Genomic DNA, 15,192 nt, shown 5'->3' with positions numbered 1-15,192 from the left:
ACATATAGAACACTTGATTTCATCAGGAAAGCTGCCTAATCAGGTTCTCTCTAAGGTGGTTGCCATGGCTGCTGCTCGGTGTCATTCAGGTGGTTTCATAGCGCTTCCATCCTTTGTGTGTTTCAGTCCTCCAGCCAGAACCATCATTCAGTTGTTAGGTGGGGATGTATCTTTCAGTAGACAGTACAACATCATTTTGTGTTGTTTTGTACTTCTCTGAAGCATTTATTTTGGGCATTTCTTGCGTTTTGCTGTCCTTTTTATCTTCTCTCTATAGGCCCGGCCAGAGAACTGTAGATGACTTAGAAATTATATATGAAGAACTTCTTCACATTAAGGCCTTATCTCATCTTTCAACCACAGTAAGCATTTTTAAAAATATAACTCATCACCAAAAGGGAGGATGAATTTTGACTTCTGGTGCTTTATTAGAATTGGAGCGCCTACAACCCTTTCCATTTTTACTTTCCATGCAAAGAAGTTATTCCCACCTGTGATGACCACCCAAGCACTATGCAGATGTAAGTTGTCTTTTGGATACCAGATACAGTTCTCTTCATGTGTTTCTCACAGCCCCTACCTCACTGACTTGGCACAGGTGCCTCCGTCTGGGTCCACATCTGAGTTTAAATTAAGATGCATGTAATCTGACCTGACACCTGGGACTGTGGCATACTGAATTTTGCAGAATAGATGTCTGATTTATGAACTATAAGAACTCTTGGCTTGAACCAGTTAGGAGGAGGAATTACACCGTGCAGAAAGGTGTACTGTGCAGTGCTGGCTGCTTGGTGTTTGGTCACTGAGTGAAGGAAACCTCATCAGACACCTTCTCTCTAAGCGGGCAAGAACAGTGCAGAGAACCAAGAATAAAAGAAATGGAGAAAATGCCTGGAGGAGAGAATGCAACTGTTTAAAGTTTCACCATTGTTGACACACTATGTAGGCAACTGAAACAAGCTAAATAGCACTTTACTTGGTAGCAGCAAGATGTGAGTGCTTTCAGAAGAAGGAAGCCAGTCAGAAAGTATATTTATGTTTGACAATAGCTTCTTTGGAAGCTCTTGATATTTTCAGTAATTCTCAGCTAACTTGGACAGATGAAGCTAATTATGAAGCTGCATTACAGAAAGATAGTATTCCATGCAGACATATAACACCTGAGCAATGTTTTTCAAAAAGAACATGCATCCAGAGTTGGTAACTGAACTAAGAGGGAACAGCCAGCCAAAATCCTTAACCATCTCTGGGATGTAGGAAAAAAGTATTTAAAAAAAGAATTCTGTAAGATCCAGAAATGACCCTTTTCAAATAAAACAAAAGAAACTACCCAGGATAGACAGATACTGAGAGGGCGTGGAGAACACTCTTGATACTACAGATGTAACCCACAACAAAAAAATCCAAACCACAAAATATTTCCAGCTCAGAAGAAATTCAGACCTCAGGTCAGAATCCACAGCCAGTAGCATACAGAACAAGTATGGCAAATGGTACAAACTGCAAGAAATACTTGGCATTTTGAAGAAGTGCAGTTGATTCCACGTTTTTCATAAGAATTGGAAATGCCAGCCTATTATGTGCAGCATGAACTAAAGCAGAGGACAGAAACCATGAGTAGCTTAGAGGAAATCTTCAGAGGAGCAACAGACAGCATTGCTCCTATGAACCAGGAGATTAATGGTCAATCAACTTGAAAGCAAATGGAATTTGTATTCACTTTAAGCAAGGCACAATTCCTAAAGTAATAAGTTTTCTAGGTATGCCACGAGCAGCAAGAAGTAAAACGGATAAAAGTCAAGTCCCATGGTGGTGAACTAATCCCTGCTAGAGAAGCCTGTGAAATTAATGTATGAATGAAAAACAATTATATAATACAGTATTAAAAACAAATCAAATTCTTGGCTTCATCAAGAGGATTCATTCACTGCAGAGGCAAATTACTGAAACAACTGAGAAGACATCTGAGGACATACATGGATAGGAACGCTCTCTACAACATGCAGAACAGTTCTAATGGGGTTGTATTTCCTGTCCTTATGAAAGCGTCACTGCCTTCAGGCAGAGGTTATAAAAGAATTTGGTGAGCTAACTGTTAGAGAAATCACAGGCCTGTGGGTGCGTTCACTGGTCAGTGTACTAAAAATACCTGTCCAAACACCTCTGTTTATCCCTCCTCTTCTCCAGACTGCAAAGAGGGAATGCTTTGCACTGGCTATCAGGAAAGAGTTCTGGGAGAGGTGGCTGGTGTGGTACGTTTATGCTTGGTGCCTGAACAAAGGTTTGGTGGGTGCCTTTAGGACATCAGAGCCTGAATTTGTCCACCCATCTTAGGAGATGCAGCCACCAGACTCTCATCTGGATTGTGTCCAGAATTTGAGAGTTCCTCCCCAAGTTTTTCTTCATGGCCTAAAAATGTTTTCAATTTAAACAGTTGGGAGAGTGGTGTGAAACTACTACTGCTAAATATATGTTGGAGCCAGCTTTTGATCTGTATTTGGCGTGGTTAAGTTACATGGTAGTACCTCTGAAACATGGATTGTCACCAGATGACGTTCTCTGAAAACAAGAATCCCACTGCTTGGAATTGGCCTCCAAGTCCTTGGAGACTTGCAGTTGTATGAAGAGAGACATAAAGCGCATCGGAAAACTCAGAACAATATGAGGTTCCCAGTGCTGCTACTGTTTTCTGAAAGTAACACTAGCAGTGTTTACAGTGAGAAAAAGTGGTTGTAAACAGTGTCTCACTAGAGGCAACGGCCCAGTCAATTGTGAGAGCTAATCACACCAGAGCAATACAGACCCAATGAGGAGCAGGCTGACACCAAGGGCAGTGTCACATTCTCCAGTTCCTGGAGGAGGTAGTGAGCTGGACGTTTTGCCTGGGAAGCTGTCAGGCAGAGAGGGGCCTCAGCAGGTCCAGATGGCTGTGCATCACAGCTCGACACAGCAGAAGTGGCCAGACTTATGTCAGTAAGGGGAAGGGTACTGATTTTTCAGGGAAGAACAGGAGTACCGCAGAGCCCCATGGAGTAATTGACAATTGCTAGCTATCTTCTGTACTAGATTAGCTATTACCGTTTGAAATTTTTCCATCGTGTTAATGTTAATTGTTAATGATGGTTTCACATGGGTGTGTATGAAGGAAGACGTGGAGACCTGTATCTTAAAGGTGCCCTTGTCTGAGCCATTTGGAGCCAGGAAATGTAAAGGCTCATGTTCTGTAAAGCCAATCAGTAGCAAATAGGACATCAAGTGAGGCAGACCATTGTCTGGCTGTGTGACTCTGAATGAGTGCTGAATGATGCAGAGGGGAGGAAAGCAGTGACTGGGGTATATTATGTGACTTCCTCTCACCAGGAAGAATAAGATACATACAAAACTTATAATTTCTCTCTGTTTATTTTAAGGTAAAGCGAGAATTAGCAGGTGTCCTCATTTTTGAGTCACATCCCAAAGCAGGAACGGTCTGTAAGTAAATGGAGTCCTGTCAGATCTTCTTTCTCATCTGTGGCATGAACATTTAAATTCTTAATGTTTAAATGACAAGAGCAAAACTTGGATTCACTCTTCAAACTTGACTGGCACTCGGTATTTAAAACCTGGGGTAATAGGTGTTGGCTTGGTCTGTTGCCAATTGCAGGGACAGTACCAAAATTAATTGTATATCCCTGGTTGGATGTAAGTATCACCTACAATTTGGGTGCGTTTTTATCTAGAATTTTGGGTTGGACCAATCTCTATTTAAAATGTATTTTAATATTATCCTTGCATTTAAAAAAATCTTGCTGCACAAAATAAAGGATTTAAAATGTTACATTACTCAGACCTGTGTATACTGAGAAGTTTTAGCAAATGAATATAAAATTCACAGCCACTAGAGAATTGGGTTAGAACATGGCGCTACTGGTGGGATCCAAATCTGTGTGCTGATTAGAAATTGATAACCTGACATGTATTGATAAAGTAGTTGTTGCAATTGTCATGGAAAATAAAAGCAACTTTCACATCAGTGTAATAAAATAACTAATATGTGGATGTGGGGTTTTTTTCTAAAATCTGAAGGCAATTGCTTTTAAAATCATAGTATGCCCTTTTTCAAGGTAGACATTAATATGACTGCAAGTAGAGTTACCTTGAATTTTATTGAGTACAGAATCTGGCCCATTTATATTTTGAATAACTATATTCTCACCATAAAATCTTTTCTCTCTCTTGTAGTATTTAATCAGGGAGAAGAAGGTACTTCTTGGTACATTATCCTAAAGGGATCAGTAAACGTAGTCATTTATGGCAAGGTATTTTTTTCAGAAGCCTTTTTATATGATTCTTATTACTGAAATTGTAAGAGTAAACTTTGAAGGAATACAGTTTAATTTAGAGCAAAATTGCTTTGTCTGAGGAAACGAATGTAATTTTATTAAGAAATGATCCAGTGGTTTCACTGATTATACTTCCAGTTGATTGCTGTATAATTTCGGGATATATTACACACTTTCTGAATATAATTCAGCAGAGTTATATCAGTATCTTTAGGACAAAGTAATTTGCTGGAATTTGGTGAATTGCCAGAATTCTGTCTCATGGGGGTTTTTGCTCTGTCCCTTTACCACCATATTCTCTTGCATTTGTATGACTAACTTTTCTCATACACGTCAGGCATGTACTGCTTTGTTACTGGTGGTTCTCAGGTTGGATGAACCCCTCCTAAATTTATGCCAGCTCTTCATTTTTGTTAAGCTATAGACTGAAAAGCATCTCTATTAAATTTCCTGTTTATGAGAGAGATTTTTCAAGGCAAAAAATAGGACTGTGGTACACAGCAGTCCCTCAAGCCTTTAAAAATCCCTACTTCCCTATTGACTTCTCATTCAGTGACTGACAGTCCTCCATTCTGAACACGAAGCATTTCACCAAAATCTAGCATAGAGGCCCTGGTGCTAAGTCTCTTCCTAAGCAACCCATATTTAGCTACAATTTTTACATCACTGGGTGGGCCAGATCCTCTGTTACTATAAATTGGAGTAAATGGAGCACTGCTGATTTACACCAGCTGAGGATGTGGTGTTATATGTTATTTCTACAAACCTGATCTTATTTTATAGGGCCTCTAAAAATAAAAAACAAACAACTCAACAACTTTCTGTCTTCAGCAGGGCTAGAAGTGTCCTTCAAGCTGAATGTAATTTCAGAGAACAAGCCAATTCTTTTCTATTCTTGCCTTTCTTTAGTAATAGTAATAACCAGCTATCAAGTATTGTTTCCTAGTCATTATTTTGGCTGTTGATTTCCTGCCAAATAGACTTGTTTTGGTATTTGATTGTGAAGTCCGGTGTTTGTACAAGGACTTTCAATAGAATCCAGAGTAATGATGGGTTTCTGCATGTAAATGTTTTTCTCTGTGCAGGGTGTGGTATGTACTCTACATGAAGGAGATGATTTTGGCAAGTTAGCGCTTGTGAATGATGCTCCCAGAGCAGCATCCATTGTTCTGCGTGAAGACAACTGCCACTTCTTGAGAGTAGACAAGGAGGACTTCAACAGGATCCTTAGGGTGAGAGTGGGAAGGGCTGCCCCGACAGCGTGATGTCAGAACTTGCAAATTTTTCTAGAGTCTGTCTTATTTCTATGGATATATTGATATCGATAACCTTGTTTGAAGTGTCCCTAATTGCAGAACAGAGATGTGACAGTCTAGAAGATCAAGTAAAGAATATATTAATCATCTTTCCTCTTTTTCTGTTCCCAGCTCAGCCATGAAAATGGGACCAAATGGAATCTTTGTCTTTCACATTTCTGTGGTCTAGAATTTGCCAAGTGCTCAGTTTTTCCTTATGCTGTCCAGGATTTCTGGGTGATCTTCCATCCAAATATTGAATAAAACAAGATCACCCATTCTCCCAGATAGGTCAGTGTCAGGTACCTTAAACTCAATAGATTCAAGGCAGAATCAAGTGGCAAATTAAATAAGCTACAGGTAAATACACAGAAGTCTTTATCAGAGAGCTCTAGAAAGATATTCCCAGACTAATTTTACAGTTATTCACGTCAGGGCAAATGTGTTCCAAAGTCCAGCTGTAATTCTGTAAATACAGGCTAGTTTGCGATCATTCATAGTATAGGAAGTCAAAACTAGTATCATCCTGTATGCGAATGTATACATGCCCAGTACTGCAGCAATAAAACCAGTCCAGACTACTGTGCTAGAAAAATGACATAAGATTGTGTTTACTGTACAAAGGGGAATGAGGATCCCATTGGCAGTAATGTTGGGTGGGCCATGGAGACTCCCAACTGATTTAACTTTGATCGATAATTCAAAGAAGATCAAAGTCCGTGGTCTTACTGATTTTCATCTGTGTTATTTGAATGCACATTATATTTAATTCTTCTTTATTTCTTTTTCTACTATGATCTGGTAGTAGAAAATGAAAAGTTTACCAACAGTTTAGTGAGCTAAGACTTACCATTTTAAGTGCCATTTTCTTTTTTTTTTGAAAAAGAGAAAAGTCAGATAATAGATAATAATGTTCATATATAAGTGGGGATAGAGATTGCATTACATATGGAAAGCTGAGGGACGGACTCTGTTTTTTGGCAAACTATTTTTCATTTGCCATAGCCGGAGATTTTTCACATGGCTCTTGCTCTGATCCCTCCCACAATTCTCTGCCTCTTCCCCCAGTGCCAGTGCTTCCCTCTTGATTCTGCCTGTGAGAAAAGCAGAATAAAGATAGATAAATACACGGGAAAAGAACCAACCCCAGAGTCTTTTGTTTGAAAGTCATGCACTTATTCAGAGTAACTAATCAGCCAAATCAGGTGCAATTAGTTTACTAAAAGTAACTTGTCTTGCAGGATGTGGAAGCAAATACAGTAAGACTCAAAGAACATGACCAAGATGTCTTGGTGTTGGAGAAGATCCCAGCAGGAAGCAGAGTTTCTAATCAAGGAAATTCACAGCCTCAGCACAAGTATGTTTTCATTCAATAGTGCAAATGTCAGACAATGATTAACCTTTTCATATGGTATTATTACCCAAACAATAGCATATTCCCCCTTTCTTTGGAAGAATGCAGTGCATATAAAGTTTTCTTTTTTTTAATCATCAGCTGATCATATGCCCCATACTGGATAATATATCAATTTCCAGCAGCACACCAGTTCTATGTCTTTACACAATAATTCTCTAAAGATCTCACTGTAAATACTTATCTCATGTAATAGCTTCTAAATAGACTGCACATGGAGAATGCTGAAACCCTATTAAGCTGAGCTACTGTGTAAAAGACGTGAGGAAAATACATTGTTTTATTGTTAAGTACAGATATTTTCATTTTGGATTTTGAGCTCTGGATTCTAATAAGAGTTTGCTAGGTACAATTTATATACAAAACGAAGATCTCATGCAATGAAAGTTGCACAGCTTATCTTACAGAATAGGTTTGCACTGTAATAACAATATTCATTATATTTTCTTTACTTTCTTACTGAAAGGGAAAAAGTACAATTCTGTTTGGATACTACTGTGATAAGAGTAGAGTGAGACTATTATCATTCCAAATGTTTGTAAAAGCCCTAAAGGCTTTGTAAATATGTTATTTGCAAATGGATGCACAATTTTCTTCAGAAACGCTCAAACAACTCCCAGCAAAGTAAGCACCAAGAAGTTTTGAATCCTTTACCCTGGACCTTACTTTTTCTCAAAGAAAGAGCTAATTTACTGTGAGATATTTTGGGTACAGTTTTTATCTGATCTGGGATTTCATATACCTATTTTATCTGCATAACTGAATATAAAGATTTGTAAAGATCTGTGAAGGGTTGAATAAACCATTCCTTGTATTTTATATACACATTTCACATGTTTCAGAAACTCCCATTTCATCTTTCACTTGATCTATTAGAAAAACAAACTATGCTACCAGGAAAACATGTACTCTTACAACAAATTTTTCTTCGTCTAAATGAGGGGAACTTGACTCAGCCAGTGTATTTGCATCAGCAACTGCAATGCACAGCAACTTGCCCATAGATTTAAATCTGTTTTTTCTTGGGTCTGATATATTTTTCATGCTTTCGAAAGTGAAAGTTTCATTTAAGCATATTTCAAACACTACCTTCCTTGCAAACTCTTTGTATCAGCATTGTTTGTATCATTTAATATTTTCTTGTTCAGAATTTGATAAAAATAGCTAGAGGCATTTATGGTCCCAGGTTAAGTTAGGCTGTATTTTAGAGCTTATATTCCAGGAATATTTTCAGGTAAAGCTCAGAATATCATTTCTTTTAATATTTTATGCATTTGATCAGCTTTTGGGTACCATCAATGTGCCAGCAAGGGAGCTTTTGCTGATAACAATAACAAATAGACATAAGCTACACAAAAGAGGAAGCTACTCTGAAAGTTCACTGTCTGCTTTTCAGCAGTCAGATTACTTTGTTAATAATGTGTTGGCAGTGTCTTTTTGTTTAAAATCTTTCAGAGTTCACTGGTTTTGAAGATGACATTTCTTTTGTTTCTTTTGTTAGTAAATGGAGTAAGTGGCTATATTTATGCTTGAGAGTCCAAATCAAAGTTACTGATGTAGTCTGATTTCCAGAATGTGTTCCTGGAATGTGTTAGTTGAGTGTTCAGTGCTTTTGAAAATCACTGTGCCCAAAAGAGAAGCTTAACAGGCACCTCTTCTTAAAGGCTTGCTGCTTTGCCCTTAATTGGGTAGTTTACATCTCTCATCTCTCTTCAGATGAGCTGCCCTTTGGGCTTTGCTCCCTAAGCAGGTACGTAGCATTTGCACTAGAGAAGTGTTCTGCATCCCAAAGTTGTTCCCTGAGATATGCAGTCAACCAAGAAACTCATTTTCTTCACCTTAGTCTTGGGGAAAACTTCACTTTGGGAGCAGATCCTCTCAGTTGCAGTTTGGATTCTACTGCCTCCTCTACTGAGGAGGCATAGCTCCTACATAGCTCCCTGAGCCATGCTTTCAAACAGTGACAGCTTCACTTCGAAGGACTAGTTCTGAAGTTCTCACTCCCAAGATCTAACTCTTTATGGGTGATCACACTCATGCAGGATGAATTCAGTAGCCCTGCAAGTCACTTCACTGTTCATTTTCACTTTCATATTCAGAGTACAGCAACCTGTGATTTCTCCGCTTCACTCACTTAGATACTTGGTTAGTATCTCTGCGAGAATGTGCACTGGCTTAACAAGTGTTTGTGTTCTTGGGACATCAATACAGTTCTTCCAAAGGGGTTGGCAGGTAAAAGAACTGTGACGGTCAGTGCTCAAAGTGAGGAGGAGCTCCCAGGAGCTCAGCTCCACCACTTATTTCTCAGCAGGAGCAGAGTATCTTCACTTCTCGGGGCTTTTTCTTTCTTTTTTTTTTCTTTTTTTTTTTAAGTTTCATACTTTATCAGTTGGATTCCAAAAAAAAGAAAAAAGATGCAAGGATTGAAAGAATGGAGGGAAAGATACAAAAATCTGATCTGCAAGGAAAGAAAAAAAAGACGACAGGACAAGTTTAGCAATATCCTGCGATATTCTGCTGGTACTTAAAATCTTGCAGTGTTTTTGCATGAAGCAGAAAAACCTGACTATTGCACTAGTTCTCTCACCTCCCTAAATTTACTCCAGGAAATGGTACAATCCTAAGTTTATCCACTTGAAAAACTTACTTACTTCAGCTAGCTAAGGCATTGCACAAATTTGAAGATACAGTGTGCTATTTCATTATCTGCCCACATCTTCTCAGACCAACCCCTGTCAGTGATGCTGAAAGAAATTGTTTGCTTGCTCTGACAGCAGTACACACCAGTTCTCATTTCATGCTCATAGTAAGTCTGTTAAGACCCTCTAATGACTGCGAATTGCTATCGTTACTGAGATATTTATTCTCAGTGGAGAAGCATTTCTGATTGCACTTCCCCACGTTTGCACCAGTGCCGCTCTGCTGATTCCAGTGTAACTGTGGTGGTGTTATACTGGAGTATTTGTGCGGGGAGGGGGCGGGCCGTCTGTCATCTCACACTCCCTGGGTAGGGTGGAGAGCATTATTGCTCCCATTTTACAGGGGGGAAGCCAACAAAGATTGTGAGTGGTTTTGTCCTAAGCCACACAGAGATTCTGGTCAGACCAGGTATTTGTACTCTGGCACTCGTCAGTCCTGGTCTTCTCACTAGCACACAACTGTTTCTTGATTAGCTGTTTTGCCTATGAGACACTAACTGCTCCTTTCCCTCCATCAGGTATATTGTGATGTCAGGAACCCCAGAGAAAATTTTAGAGCACTTTCTAGAAACTATGCGCCCTGAAGCAACTGTAAATGAAGCAACAGGTATCTACATGACAAAGGCTGTGTTATTATTACTGCATAAGATGGTCTTGCTGGGGGAACACTGCAATGTGATGCTTTGAAAAGCAGCTATTGGTAGTTTTTCCCAGAATAAGAACTATCCACTGCTCTGAAACAACCCCGAGAAAACCTAGGAAATCCAGAATTAAAGATAACAATCCACTCCTCCTAGCCCACTCTGTTGTATTTGTATTTTTGGCTCAGAGTAGAACAGCAAAATCTCAAAAGGTGCCAGATCACTAGTCATGACTTTAATGCACAACTACAAGGCCAGGACAGAGCATGCATTACCACCTGATGATAATGGTACTCATACTTTTTGTTCTGAATGTCACTTAATACTGTGAACCAGCTTGATACCTCCAGCCATTGCATTATGCTAGTGTAAGTATTCCCAAATTTTCATACCCGTATCACATTTAAAGTATCACAATTTAAATTACTTGTTTGTGATACTTTCCCACGTGGACAGAAAGAAGAATTGTTACTCAAAAGAGAAGAACTCAGCAGACCATGGGCCAAGTCCCAGGAATGCAGGTTGCTGCAGCTGCACTTAATAGGCTGCTCTGCATTAGTGTAAAGAGAACAGAGAATTTACATTTAGGAATATAGATACTTGGTGACTTACTATTAGTAAGTATTTTAGTTTTTAAAAAGAGTCAGGCACAAAAATTTCCTCCTAATTATGATAAAGTAATGCAGAGACTTTTATATTAAGCTACATAATATCGTTTTAGCAAGTTCTTTTTACATTGCAGATGTCTAAGAAGTATATATTCAAAGGTGTTCTTAAATCCAGTTAATCTGTTACTGACCTCATGGTATTGGAGAAACCTGTATAGTGGTCTGTAAATGGTGGAAGAATTGAAAGATTACAGAAATCCTTTTACAGTGTGTGTTTTAACCATTTTTAAGAATAAAAATTATCCTTTTCATAGATACCTGTTTATTAGGATTACAAGCAGAACGTTATTCTTAAGCCTGCAAGTATATAATCACAAGTTTACTATTCATAATATGCATGTATTATACATTTTTCTAAAGCGAATTATTTTTAAAATCTTTTAAAACTTTTCCACAAAACATCCAATGACAAGATTATACCTATATCTTAATGGGATACAAAATGTCACAATTCACAAACAAAGCTGTTTTTAGGATATAGAAGCTGAGAGTGCTGGAAAATTGAATTTTTAGTTTATGCATTCCTTTAATTTAAGAACAGTTAAAATCTACTTTGCTCTGGATATTACACAAAGAAAAAGTCCCACCCTTCTGGCGGTGAGTTTTGTCAACTGAAAGATATTTTCATGTATGAGTTATAGTGGAAGCAATGATGTAATATTACATTACACAGTTATCTCACCATATTTTTTCTGACATCCCTGACTTACAGGGTTTTAAAATTATCTCTTATCTCAAAAGTTGCACTGGAGAAATGATACCCCAGGGTATCGTGTTTATTGTTTCTCAGTGATTCCATATAAGACTTGCATAGTTTAAAAGTAAAAAAAAGTTTATTCTCACTGCCAAACTTATTCTGGCCTCTGCAGCCAGACTTTATAAATCCTTCTTGTTGTCACAAATACAAAGATAAGGCAAACTGGGATTTACACCAGCGCTACCACAGATCATTTTAACAGAAAAAATAGCTTGCTATTTTTTGCCAGAGAAAATGTCAATCATATTGTTCATATAAGTTTTAATGTAAATGTAGCAGCTGTGATACTTTTGAATCAAAACAAACCCAGAAAATTGACTGTCCATTTACCTCTTTTAGGCCTTCTGCTCATTGCTAGGAAATCAGCAAAGAATTAAATTATTTGCCTTCTCCTGTGTAGTATATACTAAATGTGCTGTCTGGTATTGTAGTTCCCTACAGCCAAATGCAGCAGCACTTCTTAGGTACCCAGGTGTGGCAGGCCTGATTCTTCTTATGCTAAGATCTCTAACACTTGTAGAGAAGTATATCCAATTGTTTCACTTTAGCACAGCTGGGGGTTTTTTTGCTGTGCCAAATTTCCGTTTGACACAGGCAAATGCCTGTTAAAATAAGTGCAATAAAATTCATGCAGACAAGAATAAAAGCTTAATATTTCAGATCATATTTGTTCATTCCCCATTTTCATACTTCATACCTACAAACAAAGTGCAAAAAGACCCCTTTATTATCTGCAGAGGGCTAGTAAGATATTTTGGCTGAAAGAAAACTCATCCTTGTGATCCCCAAGCTGTTTGCAGGGGCTTAATTGACTGTTTTCTTTCTTCTCTTTTCACAGATTCTGTTTTAAATGATTTTATTATGATGCACTGTGTTTTTATGCCAAATAGTCAGCTCTGCCCAGCCTTGATGGCACAATATCCTTTTGTAAGGGAAAAGTTACATCCCTTTAACAGCTGTCCCTATCGGTGATGAGACTGAAGTTTCTCTCTCTCAAGAAGTACATCATGTTTCATGGAGGCTGTGCCTTGTGGGTAGGTTCTCAGTGTCTGACTAACAGCTGTCCACAGCTCAACAACTCTGAAATGGATAGTGTATACCCATGATGAGGTACAGTCCCGGAGCATGAAAACTGTATCTTTCCTGTGCTGATTACTATTCCAAGGGAAAGAAATGTACCGTCCCTCCACCAGATAAGTGAAATTACATAAAAGTTTGGATTACCTTTCCTGTATCCTTTCTGTCTGTCTTGGTTTTTTGCTGAACTACAGCATCTAGATTTTAACTAAGATCATTATGTTTTGGTGTTTTCAATGGTCCACTTTATAGATTACAAGCTGCAAACTGCCTCAAGCAAAAGGGTGCCTAAACTAGTAGAATAATGAGTAAGTAGTTCCTAGGTGCTGTCATAATAGTTATGAATAAAAATAATAATAATCTATAATAATAGTCTATAGCAAATGTTAACAAACTGCAAGAAACTTCAATTGCATGTGAATACCTAGGAGATGGAAGCTTACAGTGGATAGCATCAAGAGCTGGAGGTAATTCTCGTACTGTCTGCATGTTTTACGGGAGTCTGTGAAATGTCCATCAGTCAGTTACTGGCAGGTCATTTAGTTTGGGGAGCAATTGGGCACTGAGAGTTTTCCTTGTGCACTTGAGGCTATCAAGTGACTGGGAGCATTAAATAAACATATAATGTTTTCTGTTTTACAGAATTCTGACAGGGGTATAATAACTTCAATTCCCTATTTATTTTTTTAGAATCAGATTGGTGTGAAAGTGTGCTTTCCTTGAAGCTCAGTGGGGCGAGTGACATCTGGGAAAGCTAACACCCTGAAACCACAAAATAGAGCATCGTGTCCTTGTCTGGCAAGCCTGAGAATCCATTTGTGTTACTCCTAGCAAGGACAGTAATTGTTTTGAAAACCTTTGGACCCATAAAACTGGTCTGCAGAAAATTGTTCATACACCTGAAACAAACACATTTTCCAAAACCACATAGTTTTGGATGTCAAAAGTATTATGAAATGCTGTTGCTGACAGCTTTGAGAGGGAAAGAAAAGGGCAGCACATTTTATGGTTTTTTTTTCTGATTTATCTAGCTCATATTATTAAATGAGTCCATTTGAGACTCAGGCTTGTCTATCCTCAGTTATAATAGTATACCTCTGATATCCAATAACTGGGAAAATCAGACGCATAAGCAAAATGTACCTCATTGTTTATAGGGGAAAAGCTTTTCTGAAGATAAAAGTGATAGTGTCACTTATGTGACACCTATTCAATTGTGATGAAATCTGTTCTGGAGAGGAGGCTCAGACCATGGTCTTAAGTGGGTCATGGCAGGCATCGTGCTAATTCTTTTCAGAGAGGAGGAGGAGGGCTGGAAGTAACTAGTATCCCACTGTTTTAGTGTCAGCTTTTCCTAAAGCTGAATTATTGTTTATTTGGTCCATTCTGAATATGGAAAATCAAACTGTGCTCTGTTGATTGTACCATTGAATTTTATTGTTAGAGTTGAAAGGTTGCTAACAAAACTCATCTTTTTTGAGCAAAATCACTCTACAAAAATGTTTGCCGGTGCTGTGGGAGTAAGGAGAGATTAGATATGCTTAGTGAGGAAATTAAAACAGAAGAAGAAAAAGAAGAAAGGTGATTCAGTCAGAGGCACTGTTTTTGCTCCAGCTCCCAATTTTGAATCAATACAAGTCTGTTTTCCTACACCCACTTAGGATACTATTTTAGCTGGCAGCATGCAAGTATGAGTGGAGCTAGACCACTGTAGTGCATATGCTTTCAAGCATAGTACAAGGTATAAATTATTTGGGTTTTCACTTCTTTTACACCAGCTTTTTGTCATCTGTAAGTTCTTTAATCCTGAAAGGAATGGACGGGTGCACCATTTTGGCTAAGTAACATTATTGCTTGCTGCAGATTCAGTGCTTATACTGTGCTGTCCCTTGGAACACCACTCTTTTTTAGTCATTAAAGTATATGGATCCTGCAATATTAAAAAACATCACGTACTTCTTTTTTATAGGGAAGCAAAGGGCATGCTCCCCTGTCCTGGATCAGGACATCAGTCCTGTGCATTGAACCAAGGCCCCTGTTTCCCTCTCTTCTTCACAGAGATGGAAATGGACAAATTCTCAGAGCTACAGCTTGTCAGAGGGAGGCAGGACAAAGCCCGAAAGAAAACTTGAAGTAGAGTAGCACCTCCAAAAGTGCACTTGGGATAGTGCAAGTGTGTGAGCATGTGCGCAGGTGTGCATCTTTAAAGGACCACTGTCTAAATACCTATGAAGTATAAACTCCTCTTTGGTCTCTGTAGATGATAGTCCTTTAGCATGTTTCTGTATCAATGTTTTGTGAACCTCCTTTACCATCATG

General features: G+C 38.5%; 1 protein-coding gene across 3 annotated transcripts in view; it reads left to right on the top strand.

Moving 5' to 3' along the window:
* Positions 1-15,192, top strand: part of RAPGEF4 (Rap guanine nucleotide exchange factor 4) — a 157,283-nt gene that overhangs the window by 111,028 nt on the left and 31,063 nt on the right. For all 3 annotated transcript variants that reach the window (XM_075512054.1, XM_075512056.1, XM_075512055.1), the window contains 7 exons: positions 278-362; positions 3,411-3,471; positions 4,222-4,298; positions 5,408-5,554; positions 6,859-6,974; positions 10,249-10,337; positions 12,635-12,713. In XM_075512054.1, the coding sequence (XP_075368169.1) occupies positions 278-362; positions 3,411-3,471; positions 4,222-4,298; positions 5,408-5,554; positions 6,859-6,974; positions 10,249-10,337; positions 12,635-12,713 (654 nt within the window). The remainder of the gene's footprint in view (positions 1-277; positions 363-3,410; positions 3,472-4,221; positions 4,299-5,407; positions 5,555-6,858; positions 6,975-10,248; positions 10,338-12,634; positions 12,714-15,192) is intronic.

This window comes from Mycteria americana, chromosome 9 (genome assembly GCF_035582795.1).
Source record: "Mycteria americana isolate JAX WOST 10 ecotype Jacksonville Zoo and Gardens chromosome 9, USCA_MyAme_1.0, whole genome shotgun sequence".
Taxonomy (NCBI): Eukaryota; Metazoa; Chordata; class Aves; order Ciconiiformes; family Ciconiidae; genus Mycteria; species Mycteria americana.
The sequence above is the reverse complement of the archived record's forward strand: the minus strand, read 5'-3'. Positions and strand labels throughout refer to the sequence as shown.